The following is a 15,198-nucleotide window of genomic DNA, read 5'->3' as shown; positions in this document are numbered from 1 at the left end:
TTATCTGACTGGAATGAAACATCTCTTTGACAGTTTTTCATTTGTGCAAACTTTGCTATCTTGATTGTCACAACCTCAGTGGAGCACTTTGAGTGCTTTAATTGCATTTTCTGCTACGATATTAGTCCCACAATTAAGCAAAACCTTTTTTCTACTGTGTAGTAGTGCAGGAACTTTGCCTGCCTTAAATCAAAAACCATCTGATCAATATATACTCAGAAACCCAATAAAAAGCAGAATTAAATGAAAATCCTGCCCTTCACAGTTGACCTCAGCCGCACGAACAAGCACGAGCCGAGAATAACTCAGTGGGATTCAGCATGGGGGCATTTCTGTAACTCAACACCAGTAATGAAGCTCAGTAATATGGAAAACTTCAGCTCTGATTCCCAACACGGTGGCAGACTTCAACATTGCCAGTTAATGAAGTCATTTCAAAATCCTTTTCTCGGTTTTGCCTCCCAAATGATCTGGAAAAACATTACACACATGCCCACACATGTATATAGAGACACTAGGGATCGAACGAGATCGGCTTTAAAGGGCCGATACCTGATATTTGCAACAAATACACATAAAATGCAATGTTTGAACAGCATGTGATAGCAGAAAAGCAGTCATTCATGACTAGGCTTTTCAATGATAAGGGTGACTAGTACAGGATATGTAAAATAGAAACAAGAGTGATTAAATTAGGATGCTATCCCATGTTTATGTGGCATCAATTGAGATTTATCAGTTTGTCTGTTTTATTGCCCACTAAGGTCCATAAGTATTACTAATTATTGTTTTCCAGATTCCGTTTCAGGTTAATCTGTAACCTTCTAACTTAGCCACTACCTAGCCGTTAGCATAGCTTTAGACACTGTGAGAACGGTTCGTTTCCTGATTTGTGGAAACAGCTTATGTTTCTTGTTCAGTCTTTGCTTGAGAGACATCACAGATAAAGAGAGAGGCAGCTGTATCAGACCTGTAGTAGTGCACGTAGTTTATCAATAATCGATCAATAAAACAACAATACCGATAATGTGAAAAAAAGCAATGATAATCGGCTAGGCTGATAATTGGTCCATCCATAAGAGACACCATACAAAGCCAGAAAACTTTGAGAAGACTCACCGATCTGGTCCTCAGGTATCAGCGACTCTATCGGAGGGTTGAGCTCGGAGCTTTGCCGCAGGTAAGCCTTGGTCTGCGTCATGAACTGCCTGAGAGTCTGCAGAAAGTCCATCCCTGATGTGTGGCAGCTCCGATTCTCCTGAACAAAGCCGATGTAGTCCTGAACCAGGGAGCCGAAGTACGAGCTCTTATCCCTGGAGAGCTCAGCGATCCTCTTCACGGCCCGTCTCTCCGGCGTCATCAGCGAGCTCAGCATCCCGCTCACCTTCCGGAAGCGTCCCTTCAGGGCTCTGGGGAGGATGAAGGATCCTCCGCTCAGGCTCACACCAACCCGCCGCCGCCGAGCTTTAAACGAGGGGCGGAGACGCATCTCCAGGTCAGCCTCCAGCCCAACGCCATAGTCCTCCTCCTCTTCTTCCTCCACGTCTTCGTCCTCTTCGCTGCTGTCCTCCACTGGGTCCTGGTGGTGGTTCAGGTGGTGTGACGGGCTCGGGGCGAGTCCAAGGGAGAATCCAGGAGACTGAGAATAATCCAGTGAGTCTGAGGATGAGGTGGACATGCTCATGTCGCTGAGCCGCTGGTGTCCCCTCTCGGCTGGACTGGACCCTTCAGGGGCGGCAGGTGGAGGCTGGCATGGCGGCAGTTTGGCCTGAGACAGGGCCTTGGCGATGGTCTCGTCGTCCAGAGCGATGTGGGAGCGGTGTGCCTCAGGCTTCTTGGGCCTTGGAGGCGGCGGGTTCGAGGGCACAGGGATCGGAGCGGTTTTGGGGGGGCTGCTGTGCTTGGCACCCATTGGCGGTCGAGCAGGTGCTGGGCGCTTGGTGGAGGAATAGAGCTTGGATGCAGCTGCCGCCTCAGGCATGCTCTTGGGTCTGGCAGTGGGCACCGGAGGTCCGGGTGGAGGCGGGGCAGGACGCCGGCGTGGCATAGAGCGGGGAGGAGGGGGACGAGGGGGAGGTGGCCGTGACTTTCCGTTGACTTTGATCTGGTTACCGGTTAATGTTTGCTTTGACTCCTCCACATCGGGCGAAAGCAGGTTGTCCTCACGGCGGTAGCGATGGTGGTGGTGGGTCTGGAGGAAGAGTGGGTTAACGAAGCAAAGAGGACCGCTGGAGTGTTGTCTCTCCAGGCAGAAGGACGGTGGCTGAGCGTTCGATCGGAGGGTGGGAGGAGCGCTGTCGCAGTGAGGAGCGCTGTGTCGGCCCGGTGACCCCTCGACCTCTCGGTTCCTGGTGGTCCGCTGGGGGCTGAGGGTCCGGCTCAGAGGACGGGAGGGACGAGGAGAGGAGCGACGCTGGCAGCACAGGGACGAGTCCCAGAAGCCTGGAAGACACAAAAAACGCAACTTTAAACTTCACAAAGCCAAGATTCCTACAGTGTAAATATCCTCACACAGCAGCTGAAAGTTCAACATCCAAACACAAAAAACATACTTAACAACAGAACAGCAGACACAAAAAAGCAATTTTAAACTACATAAAGTCAAGATTCCTACAAAGGAATATCCTCAGATAGCAGCTAGCAGTTAAACAACAAAACACAATTTTAAGCTACAAAAAATTAAGATTCTGACACATGGAATATCTTCAGATAGCAGCTGGAAGTTCAACAACAAAACAGCTGTTTGGAACACAAAAAGCAACACAAAATCTAAAGAAATCTACAAAAATTCAACAGACAGAATATCCTCAGAAAAACGCCGGAAGTTTAACAAAAAGTTATGTTGCTTTTTTTTTTTTGCCTGAAACACAAAAAACAAAACTTTAAGCTACACAAAATGAAGATTCCTATTGATTGAATATCCTCAGAAAGCAACCTGGAATTGTTCACAAGCAAAATACAAAAACACAACTTTGAGCTACACAAACGTGAAGAGAGAATATCCTCACACAGCAGCTGGAAATTCCACCAAAATAAAGCAGCCTGAAATTCATAAAAAACACAACTTTAAGCTACACAAAGTGAAGATTCCTACAAAGGGAATATCCTTAGAAAACATCTGGAAGTTCAACAACTAAACAGCAGCTTTTTCTCACCGGTTTCTTCAGGGTTTTCAGAGTTTTACTGCCTTCCTGCCTGGCTGGCTGTGTGTCGTGGGGCTGATATGTGTTCCAGCCTCTTGGCTCTGCTTCACTGAATGCCGACACCCAGAGAGGGAGTCGCCCAACACTAATCACAGAGTGGGAGGAACTAAACACACGCATTTCCAGTTCCTCCACTCCTTTCCTCCTTACTGTAGCTCCTCCTGCTTTTCTTTTGATTTCTATTTTTGAAAACGTTTAGGTCTTTGAACTCTACAGACACGATTCTGAGCTTCTTTTCTGTCCTCATACACAATGAATAGTATAACAAGCTCTTAAAGTACAACACACGGCTACAGATTAGCTTCTACTTGCAGAACAATCTAAAGTCTGACTCATTTTAATCCTAAGGACAATTCCGTTTTTTATATTCCATTGTATTTCACTTCCAGAGAGAGCAAGCCCACACACACACACTTCTTTGATTATCAATGAGTTCTACAGCAGAGTTCTACAATCTTTCTTGTGTTTTTCATTTATCTCTACAACTGTTCATCCGATCAGTTTCAAACTTGTCCTTAAAGTCTGGGATTTTGAAGAAGTACAATGTTGAATGTATTTATTCATTTTAAACCAAACCATTAAAAATAAATACACGTCACTATGCATTTTAGATAGTACTTTTAAACATAAAAACACACTTTTCCCGATTTCAAGTACTTCTGAGACATTCTAGTAGCTGAGTACTGCGAAAATGATATTTAAGTAGTAAAGACAGGCGTTAAAATGGAGTGTTGGCTTCTGAATGAACAGTCTGATGCTTAATTGAACAGTTAAGCATCAGACTGTTAAGCAACAGATCCCTCTGATCACGACACCGCTTCTGTCTGGAAAGGCTTGCAAAAAACGACCAATTACAAGCCATTGTCTCCCCACTTCACCAATGACCTGCGCCAAGCAAACCAGTTGAACGAGTTCTACTGTCGCTTTGAAAGGCAATGGTCAACTGACGACCCCATCCCCCCACCTCACACCTCCAGCCCACCTCTTCAAACCGGCCCCATACCCCACACCTCAGCAGGGGCACAGAGCCCCCCACAGCCCAACACTCCAGACCCCCCCAGCCCAGAGACCCAGCTCATTATACAGGAGAGAGACGTTAACAGGTTATTCAAGAGGCACAACCCCCGCAAAGCAGCAGGACCTGACTCTGTCTCCCCTCCACCTTGAAACAATGTGCTGATCAACTGTCTCCAGTCTTCACTGACATCTTTAATGAATCACTGGAGACATGCCACGTTCCAGCCTGTTTCAAGACCTCCACCATCATCCCTGTCCCGAAGAAGCCAAGACCCATTGGACTTAACACTAGAAATCCCAGGTTTTGCCATGTTGTTTTACTCCCAGAACTGTGCTAGATGGCTCTGGCTACTATCAATTCATTTTGAAATGAGGACCATTTCTGAGGAATGTGAGCATTGTCCCTGAGGGCTCAGGGCTGGGATTTCTAGTGTGATTACAGACCAGTCGTTCTGACCTCTGTGGTGATGAAGTCTTTTGAGCGCCTTGTGCTTCCTCACCTAAAAGCCATCACAGACACTCTTCTGGACCCCCTGCCATTCGCCTACAGAGCCAACAGGTCTGTAGACGACGCTGTCAACCTGGCTCTTCACTTCATTCTGCAGCACCTGGACTCAGCAGGAACCTATGCCAGGATCCTGTTTGTGGATTTCAGTTCTGCTTTTAACACAGTCATCCCTGCCCTGCTGCAGGACGAGCTCCTCCAGGTGGGTGTGCCTGCCTCCACCTGCAGATGGATCACAGACTTTCTGTCTGACAGGAAGCAGAATGTGAAGCTGGGGAAGCAAGTCTCCGAGACCAGGACCATCAACACCCCTCAAGCCTGTGTTCTTTCCCCACTGCTGTTCTCCCTGTACACCAACAGCTGCACCTCCAGGCACCAGTCTGTCAAACTCCTGAAGTTTGCAGATGACACCACACTCATCGGACTCATCTCTGATGGGGATGAGTCTGCTTACAGACTGGAGGTAGACAACTTGGTGACCTGGTGCAGCAGGAACAACCTGGAGCTCAACGCCCAGAAGACAGTGGAGATGGTGGTGGACTTCAGGAGGAACACAGCCCCCCTGCTCCCATCAAGCCCTCTGACTCCACAGTGCTCACCGTGGAGTCTTTCCGCTTTTTGGGATCCATCATCTCCTAGGACCTGAAGTGGGAGATGAACATCACCTCCATAACCAAGAAGGCACAGCAGAGGATGTACTTCCTGAGGCAGCTGAAGAAGTTCAACCTGCCAAAGACTATGATGGTGCATTTCTACACGGCCATCATAGAGTCCATCCTCTCCTCCTCCATCACCGTCTGGTACCCTGCAGCCACCACTCGGGACAAGAGCAGGCTGCAGCGCATCATCCGCTCTGCTGAGAAGGTGATTGGAAGTAACCTGCCATCCCTCCAGGATCTGTACACCTCTAGGACTTTAAGGCGCGCAACCAAGATCTTGGCCGACCCCTCTCACCCTGGACACAAACTTTTTGAACCCCTCCCCTCAGGCAGGAGGCTGTGGTCCATCAGGACTAAAACCTCTCACCACAAGAACAGCTTCTTCCCCTCTGTTGCATCGCTGATGAACACTGGCCGTGCCACTGCAAATCAGCTCTGTTGATTATATTAATTACCACTGAGCAGTAACTGTACGTATATACCTTGTCTATTGTTTATTTTATTTTATAATCCTTACATCTCTTTACTTACTATTTTATTTGTACTTGCACCAAGAGCACCAGAGAAAATTCCTTGTAAGTGTAAAAACCTACGTGGCAATAAAACTGATTCTAAAATATACAACAAACTTGTGAATATGCAGCATATGGGCTCTTTAAATCTGTGTTTCATGTTGTGGCTTTGTTTGCCTCTTGTTGTCTCTCTGCCACTTCCCTTTGCATTCAATTAAGACACAAATAATCACTTTTGTACTCACAAAATTAAGTAGTTTTATTTGCCTAGAGCTAAAAAAAAAAACACTATTGAATGCACTTCAGTTTGCATGTGGGAGACACTTTGAAACACAAAGACAAACATTTCCTAATTCCAACTATTTTCTAAGTGTTGGAATAGTAGTAGAGACAGGAGGTAAAACACATTTTTAAACAGAGGTGCTGCAGTATTGTATAGTATGAGAAAAAAATACAGTTTTTTAACATTAAAATGTAAAAACAATCTGAGGTTGGACTAATTTTTATCCTTAGACCCTATTCAGGTTTCATCTTTTATTTTCTAACTCGGCTACATTGCTAATAAGGCCTCAGTGTACTTTGTTGTTTAAAATAAGATTGAATAAATCAATGAGTGATTATAAATTCAAATAGAATGACTAATATTGCAGCAAAAATCAAAGATTAGAGAAAAGCTGAAAACAGATTTGTGTATCAGAACTTTGTTTTCCTCCTTTCCTTCCCTTTAATCACATGTTTTCAGATCCATCTTCTGTCCCTGCATATAAAACTGGATACAAAGTGCAACAGCTACAACAACAGTCTCATAATTTAACCGTCTCAGGACCAAACCAGGACTTTCACTTTCATACTTTAACTACATTTTGTTGGTAAAACTTGGGTACTTTTAATCAAATAGGATTTTTACTGTTCCTGTTTCACTTTTTGTATTTTTTCCATTTCATTTCATTTTTTCTTTGAACTTTATTTACATGATTCTCTGCTTCTTTTCTGTCCTCATGTGTCTCATAACAGTGGTGATAAACATGTGCTCTCATTTATCCACTGAATCATCTTATTGTCTTTCAGCTATTTGGCAAGAAAACTCCTCATTCTGAGTCTCTGCTGTAATAACTGGTTGAAAAAGAAAGATTCCACTGTATCCGAGCATAAATATGCAGCTAAATCCCACTCAGAGTAAATACACAGTGACAGCAGCAGGGACAAGTGAGCGCTGTAGCCTAAAAATAGAAACAGTAACTCCTGCATTCCCAGAGCAGTAAAATCGTGCAGCTGGTGGAACAGTTTTATGTGTCTGTGGTGTTATTACTGGGCCATGTGAGACAACAGCACCTGGCACTGAGGTGTCCGTCTGCAGAGCAACGCTGCAACACGACAAGCACATGCAGTACTGATGAAAAAGGTTGGGGTCTGACTTCACAAATACAAGTCTAGTGGCCTTTTGTCTGGCTAAAAAGAGCCACAGTTAGATACCAGTAAAGGCAGAGTAAAAGATCCGGGAACCAATTCTATCAGCTCATTTTTTTTGGAATAAATACTGGTTTTATTCATTCATTAATTCCTGATCTAATTCCTTTGCTCTTTGTGCCCCTAAGTGATGAAATTCCCTTCAAGAGGACCTGCTTTCTTTAAATAAACTTGTAAATAAAATTTATCAGAGCCAAAAACGGCCAAAAATTTTTTTCTGATTTTAAATTTTCTGACAGTCCTTGAACTACTCATCTGTGATGTTTTGTTCCATCAGAAAACTTAATCAAATCTAAGCCTAGAATCAAGATATTGCATGTTTCATCCAAAAAATGTGCCAAAAAACATTGTGTGTTCAAATTAAATTCTGTAAAAAAAAAATTAAAAAAAATGGTGTAAACGAGAACCTAAGAATAAGGCCATGTCCACATGTATGCGGATATTTTTGAAACCGAATATCCGCCCCCCTCCATTGAGGAAAAAATCTGCGGCCACAAGTCTCCGTTTTCTACAAAAAATCTCCGTCTGCATGTATCCGGAGCAGCGGCGGCGTCTCTCGCGTCGAACATGCCGAGGACGTGGAATGGTTGTCAGGTGCAAAATAGCGGAAGTCACAGCAGTCCTCCTTCTCCGATGCTCTTCGAGGTAAAGCAGTAAATGAGCCTGAGCGGGTCCATTCTGCTCCGATCGTCTACAAAAGTCGCATGTCTGACGTCACAGCACTTTTGTCGCAGGCAGTGTCGTGTGCGCTCCTAAAACTCCGGTTATGTCTGTCCACGTGTAAACGCATACCCGGGGTTTTTCCCATATCTCCACTTTGGCCGGAGTTTTCAAAACCTCCGTTTTCAGAACCAAAAACCTCCGGTTACGTGTGGATGACAGGCCGAATCGGAGAAAAATATATGGGTTTTCAGACTTATCCAGATATGTGTGGACAGGGTCTAACTCTGCTGCGACAAATAGTTCTGTTACAAAAAACAAGAGGCTAATCTAATATAATTTAACTAATATAACACCCTCCCTTCCCTCTGGGGAGGCAAACGTCTCTGAAACAGTTTGCATCATGAGTTTGTTTTTCACAGATTACACATCACGGTCGGCCCTCTCTCTCTTTAAACAGAAGCTGTGCAGCTTCGGAGGGGAGTTCCCTTGATGACGGCTTGGTTTGAAATGAAAGGCTCAGAAGCTGCTTCACACTTAGAGAATTCTTCAGCAACAAGCGCGATTCAAAAGGCAGATCTGTGCACACCCACGTCCTTTCACAGGAATGCAGAATACAATGACAGCGTTTCATCTTATAGCTCCAACAAAACTTTATCTGCACGTTTACTTTGTGTGTTTTCGTGCATGAATGTGGTGTGATGACGGTATGTGTGTGTTTGCACAGGCCAGATTTCCACTGGACACTCCCTTCAGCTCCACAGTCAGCACTCAGTTATGTCGCAGGCCTTTAATGCAGCTGACTCACAGCAGCTTCACATCCCAGAATAACTTAGACGCAAACGAAGCGAAGGAATCTGCTGTGAAACTGAGCTGAGTGTGAGCTCAAACATCAAACAAATTAAATCTGTAAATACAAAAACTGCCAGATTTATCTCTGTTTACTTGCAGATTTATTCAGCTCCTGCCAGCAGTTACTTCACAAGTACATTTTTGAAGTACTTTACTTGTGTATTTCCATTTTATGCTACTTTATCGAGGCCATTACACTTCAGAGGGAAATGTTGTACTTTCTCCTCCATTAAATTTATCTGACAGCATTTTCATGATGCAGCTTTTACACAATAAATAATATAACAAACTTTTAAAATACAACTTTTTGTTCTTTTTGCAGAAGAATCTTAACCTGGATCCATTTTAATCCTTTAATTCCATCATATTTCACAGATTCTCCAAATCAGAATCAGAATCAGAATCAGAATGCGGTTTATTGCCAAGTAGGTTTTTGAGGGATGACTGTGTTAAAAGCAGAACTGAAATCCACAAACAGAATCCTGGCGTTGGTTCCTGCTGAGTCCAGGTGCTGCAGAATGAAGTGGAGAGCCAGGTTGACGGCGTCGTCTACAGACCTGTTGGCTCTGTAGGCGAACTGCAGGGGATCCAGAAGAGTGTCTGTGATGGCTTTTAGGTGAGGAAGCACAAGGCGCTCAAAAGACTTCATCACCACAGAGGTCAGAGCGACAGGTCTGTAATCATTAGGCACTTATTTAGCACTGACAAAGTTAAAAAAAAAGGGGGGGGGGGGGGGGGGGGGTTGGCAATTCTTCTGCAACTTGATGGCAACACCTTTGACCAATCGCACTTTTTGCACTTTTTGCACTTTCTACAGGTTTTTCCTTATGTCTGAATTCTTGCTTGTGTTGTACGTCGCTTTGGACAAAAGCGTCTGCTAAATGAAATTGTAGAATTGTCGAATTAGGTCCAGTGGGTCTTGGCTTCTTCGGAACAGGGATGATGGTGGAGGTCTTGAAACAGGCTGGAACGTGGCATGTCTCCAGTGATTCATTAAATATGTCAGTGAAGACTGGAGACAGTTGATCAGCACATTGTTTCAAGGTGGAGGGGGAGACAGAGTCAGGTCCTGCTGCTTTGCGGGGGTTCTGCCTCTTGAATAGCCTGTTAACGTCTCTCTCCTGTATAATGAGCTGGGTCTCTGGGCTGGGGGGGGGTCTGGAGTGTTGGGCTGTGGGGGGCTCTGAGCCCCTGCTGAGGTCAGTGTGAAGTGGTGGGCTGGAGGTGTGAGGTGGGGGGATGGGGTCGTCAACTGACCATTGCCTTTCAAAGCGACAGTAGAACTCGTTCAACTGGTTTGCCTGGCGCAGGTCGTTGGTGGAGTGGGGGGACAATGGCTTGTAACTGGTTATTTTTTGCAAGCCTTTCCAGACAGAAGCGGAGTCGTGAGCAGAGAACTGTTGTTGGAGTGTCTCTGCATACTGCCGTTTAGCAGCTCTCACTGCTTTGCCAAACTCATGCTTGGCTGCCCTGAAGCTGTCTCTGTCCCCACTTCTGAACGCCCTTTCCTTCTCCAGTCTGAGTGTTCTGAGTTTTGCGGTGAACCAGGGTTTGTTTTTATTGTAAATCACCCTAGTGCGGGATGTTCTTCTTTTTTAGTTAAGCCATTTTTTAAAAAACTTAAATGCTTCAATTAGTGTTTGTATAATAACATTGACTTTGCCTTTTGATATTTTTATTGACCAATTTTCTTATTAAAGCACCAACATCTTTGTATTTTCTGACTCTTTATCATAAATGCGGCCTGAAAATACTCCGAGTTTGAATAACAAAAGAATAAATTAATGAAAAGGTTTTCATGTCAGTAAAATCATCCAATATCTCAGAAAAAATCCAAGATCAGTGCAAACCTGAAAACAGCTTTGTGCATCAGAATTTACTTTTTTCTTCTACTTTTCCCTTATTAATCATGTTTTTGTCAGAATTATTTGCTGCTTCTGAATATAAAACTGGATATTAAGTAGTTCAAACCTGCAGCCGCTACAACAGTAACGTACTGCTGAAACACTGATGCTTCATTGTTAATAATATAATAATTAAACAGTCAGAGGAACCAAACCAGGGCATTTATTTGAATGTTTGAACTACATTTTGCTGCTAAACCTTAGGGGCTTTGTATTTACCTACCTATTGGCATCTGTCCAAAAAACTATTTGCAGTGAACAGCGTGAGCAGCATCCTACATTTTTCTGTTTTAATTTCATGTTTTCCTCTATTGAAGGTCACATTAAAGAGTCAGCTGACAGAAAAAAAACACATTCATGAGCTACAATGTTTCACCGGGAATTCAGAGGATAAATAAGAAAGCAAAAAAGGAATCTGAAAATAAATATAAAGCTAAACTTCTGGATTCATTCATTTAAAATGTTGCTGATAAGCAGCTAAAAATGAGTTTCTCTGAATGCACTCAGATTTTAAAACAGTTTCTGCTTATCATACTGTTACAATTAACATTATGTGAAGATGATTATGATGCTTATGTGATTAGCCTAGCTTAGCATAAGACCTGGAAACAGAGGGGCTCTCATCAAAGTTAAATAAATACCTCCACTAGTATTTCACAAAGCATTTCCATTAATGTTACTTTATATTTACATCTCAGAGTACTAAAAACTAAGTTCAGACTTGTGTCGTGAAATGTTACATGGTTTGACCTGGTAAGATTACCAGAGCAGCTTTTACAGAAAAGTTAGCAGGGTTGTGAATCAGACATGTACTCGACATATTCAGATGCTGTAAGATGAAGTTCATGTGTGAAAAGATTTGGAGTGCTTCCTCCACCACTGGTATTTTCCTCGAGCCTCCAGTATTTATGCTAAGCTAAGCTAAGCTAATCACCTCCTGACTCCAGCTCCATACTTAGAAATGAGTGGTAGAATATTAGTCTTTCATTATTGCTAGTTTGACCTCCACAGTACAGCAGATTAGTAGTTAAACGTGTAAAACCTCCAGCGTGTTCCAGTAATGTGGTGTACCTGGTCCGAGCTGAGCCACCTCCTCCAGCTCTTTCTGCGTCTTGGCAGATGCAATGGCCTCTGGGAGTTTGAGCGTAAAGGGCAGGATGTCTCTATGTTAAAGAAAAACAGGCCATAAATATTGAGAAAAATGCAAACTATGTTGTGAAACAAATCTCAGAATGCAATGCTGAACCGTGTCTGCACATTTATTACACGTGACCAAATTGTGTTTCTGTGTTTTGACTACTGTCCTCATTTGACAGTGAAATCCTGCAACAAAAGTGATGATACCATACGTTTGGCTGGCAAAAAAACAACTCAAAGGCTGGCATACAGAGAAGTGAAAACACTTTGAACCCTCAATGAAGTGAATATGCATTACACAGCTGCATGTATGAAGCTCCAGAGGGTTTATGCGCAACTCAAGAAAAATTCTGAGCATTTGTGAAGTTTTGGACGCCTGTTTGAGTTTATTCTCTGTGGTCAAATCGATTGTTGTGTTGAGGATTTCTTGCAGCGCGACTATTCGCTGCGACCGTCTGAGTGAATTGGCACGAGATAAAACAAGAAGTGAGAACTCCGGGCACTCTGCTTACTCAACAAACATTATTTTCATCCATGGATTTTCCATCCCTGAATCACCCTCTCATCATCACACAGCATCTCCAGGAAAAACAAAACACAGAAGCGCTGGTTATTTACCTGCTGATGCAGTAGAAGGCCACGAGGCGAAACAGGTCTGCAAAGCTGATCCCAGATCCCTCCAGAGAAAAGGCTGCAGACACATGAAATGTAAACAGATTAATAAATACTCACAATTCTACCAAATACATCCAGCCTTGTCAGCAAGTTTGCATTTTGTTGTTGGGATTGAACTGTGTTGTAAAAATTCAACTAAGCCACCAAAGAATCAAAAACAAACTGAAAATGAATTCAAAAATGAGCAATAATTTAAATGCATGACTTTTTGCTCTTCTGGTTAGTTGACCTGTTTGTTTAAAAAGTAACTGTCCAATGGGGATTCAGTGCAGCTGTACATGCTGGCATGAAACTTTGCATCAGAAATGAAGGAAAATGAAGCAGCAAAACTGGAAAAAGTGACTGTTAAAGAGAAAACCTGATTGATGAAAGAAAGGCAAGAATAACATAGTTACTTGTAGCATTCTTATTATTATTTAACTGCATTTTATCATTTTGACTATGAGGCAGTTGCTCATTCTTCATTGTTCAGCTCACAGTCAAACGGTGTAATTTTCACTGCTACACTTTGTGGATGAACAAATTTCTTTTTTAAGAAAAAAAAAACTACTGATTTTGATATAAACTTAGAGGTCTGGCTTGTTTTATTTTGTTTGAGTTTTTTTTTACAGTCAACATGTTCATATTTCTTGCTTTCTGTGATTTTACTACATACCCAAAATTGATCAAAAAGGAAAAAATGGTTTAAAAATTTTACTTTTTAAAAATGTTTATAATTTTCAGTCATTAAGATACATAGTTATTCTTTCAAACAAAGGCAAAATTGTAACAATTATTTTTGCTATGATTTAAATATGGTTAAAAAAGTGCACCATTACATAATGTAAAATAAAATTACAATTTGTAAAAATACTGATTTTTGATAAACATGCCATTTACATTTTTGACCTTTTTTAAACAGTTAGTGTAATTTAATATTTTTATCTCCAAAATTAGGCAGATAGTATATATAACTGAACAAAAAAAATAGACCTGTGTTTTAAAAATGTTTGCCATTTTAAAATCTTTAATATACGTTCAGCTCCTCAGATGCTGGGATGCATAAAGACTCTTGTGTTCACTCTTGCAACAAATATCAGAACATTTTGTGAGTTTTATTGTTGGCTCAGGCATTTTAGAGTTAGCAGAAGCAGCTGTAGAAAGTAAACAAACCGGGTGGACTGAGAAGCAGACTAGAATTATAATACCACCAGATGACTATTCCTTCAACTCCTCCTTACTGCACCAACACTTTGAGACATTAAGCCATTAGTGTTTAAGTTTCTAGACAAATCCATAATCAAAAGACAGCCGTTTCTGAACCCCAAAACCCCACAAGTCCAGCCTGATAAAGCAGCACTAGAGGCAAACTGGAGAGCAGCTGACCTACATGTTGAGTCCAAACCAGGCCAAACGTGTCCCCCTCCCTCTGATCTGCTCTTATTTCAGCACAGCTGGGATGTCATCACAATCTGGCAGCCAGAACCAACTCCCAACACTCAAGCTCTGTACTTGTGCAAAGAATTACTGCAATATCATGAGAACTGCTACAGTTTAAATCACAATTTCTGCTTACACAGAAGAATAAAGATCTTAAAAGAAGTAAAACTGTAAAGCACCAAAGGTAGCAGTGTTGTATAAATGCATGTCGTCAGTCTTAACTTTGCACTGCTGCTCTGCAAACAAACATGTGACCTGAAACTGAGTGACGTACACCCCGTCACAGCTTTCTATGGATGTTTGCTCAAGATAAACGCATTCTCAGCAATTCTTACCTACTTAAGGAGAAGTTTCAGGATTTGGATTATATTACTGCAGCCACAGAATATATTATTTTATCACTCACTGGACATATGCAATACAAAAAAACTGGCAAATTAATAATATTCGGAAAAGACTCCTTAATGAGATAACATGATTATAAAGCTTCTGTATGTTTTCACTTACTATTGTCATCACTCCTCCACTACTAGATAGTCTCCTGGGTTTACTCGCTTGTCAAAAATTGTATCCAGTTTCTCGAAATTTAGGAACCAATACTTGTCCAGCTCAAACTTTCCATGACTGACATGAGCAGCTTCCTCCTCCAAGTTTTTTTACTTTGTGCAGACTGCTTCTGCAAACTCTAAAATGTTTGCTCAGTACTGCCAACGACAGACGCAGAGAGAATTTTCTTTCCGAAGGGGGTGGGGCATGCAGCAGTTTAGCTACATTTAACCCTCCTGTTATTTTCATTTACGGGCACCAAAAACAATTGCTTTCTTGTCTGAAAAAAAAAAAAAATCTATAAATTCAGCAAAAAAAAATTCCCTGAATTTCTGAAAATTTGTAAAACTTTCAGGAAGAAAATTAAAAGTTTCCCTTCAAGATAATATTTTTTAAAAATCTCCCAAAATTGTCAAGAAAATTCTTGTAAATATTTTTCAAAAATGAATAAAAAAAATCCTAAAAATATCTAAAGTGATTACATATATATCAGTAAAACGTCTAATATTATCTTGAAGAACATTCACAAAAAATATCAACAAAAATCCAGTGAATTTTGCTGGAATTTGGTTGATTTTTTGTGTGAATGTTCATAAAGAAACATTTTTTCACCTTTCTTTTTTCCACCAACAAATGTTGAAA

At 42.0% G+C, this 15,198-nt stretch overlaps 1 protein-coding gene across 5 annotated transcripts in view; it reads right to left on the bottom strand.

Moving 5' to 3' along the window:
• Positions 1-15,198, bottom strand: part of LOC110950666 (ras and Rab interactor 2-like) — a 53,736-nt gene that overhangs the window by 14,766 nt on the left and 23,772 nt on the right. For all 5 annotated transcript variants that reach the window (XM_051945513.1, XM_051945517.1, XM_051945516.1 and 2 more), the window contains exons 6-8: positions 12,535-12,607; positions 11,851-11,942; positions 1,120-2,442 (exon numbers count right to left, since the gene is read on the bottom strand). In XM_051945513.1, coding sequence (XP_051801473.1) covers positions 1,120-2,442; positions 11,851-11,942; positions 12,535-12,607 — 1,488 coding nt within the window. The remainder of the gene's footprint in view (positions 1-1,119; positions 2,443-11,850; positions 11,943-12,534; positions 12,608-15,198) is intronic.

This window comes from Acanthochromis polyacanthus, chromosome 3 (genome assembly GCF_021347895.1).
Source record: "Acanthochromis polyacanthus isolate Apoly-LR-REF ecotype Palm Island chromosome 3, KAUST_Apoly_ChrSc, whole genome shotgun sequence".
Taxonomy (NCBI): domain Eukaryota; kingdom Metazoa; phylum Chordata; class Actinopteri; family Pomacentridae; genus Acanthochromis; species Acanthochromis polyacanthus.
Note: the sequence above shows the minus strand (reverse complement) of the source record. Positions and strands in the feature narration are given on the sequence as shown.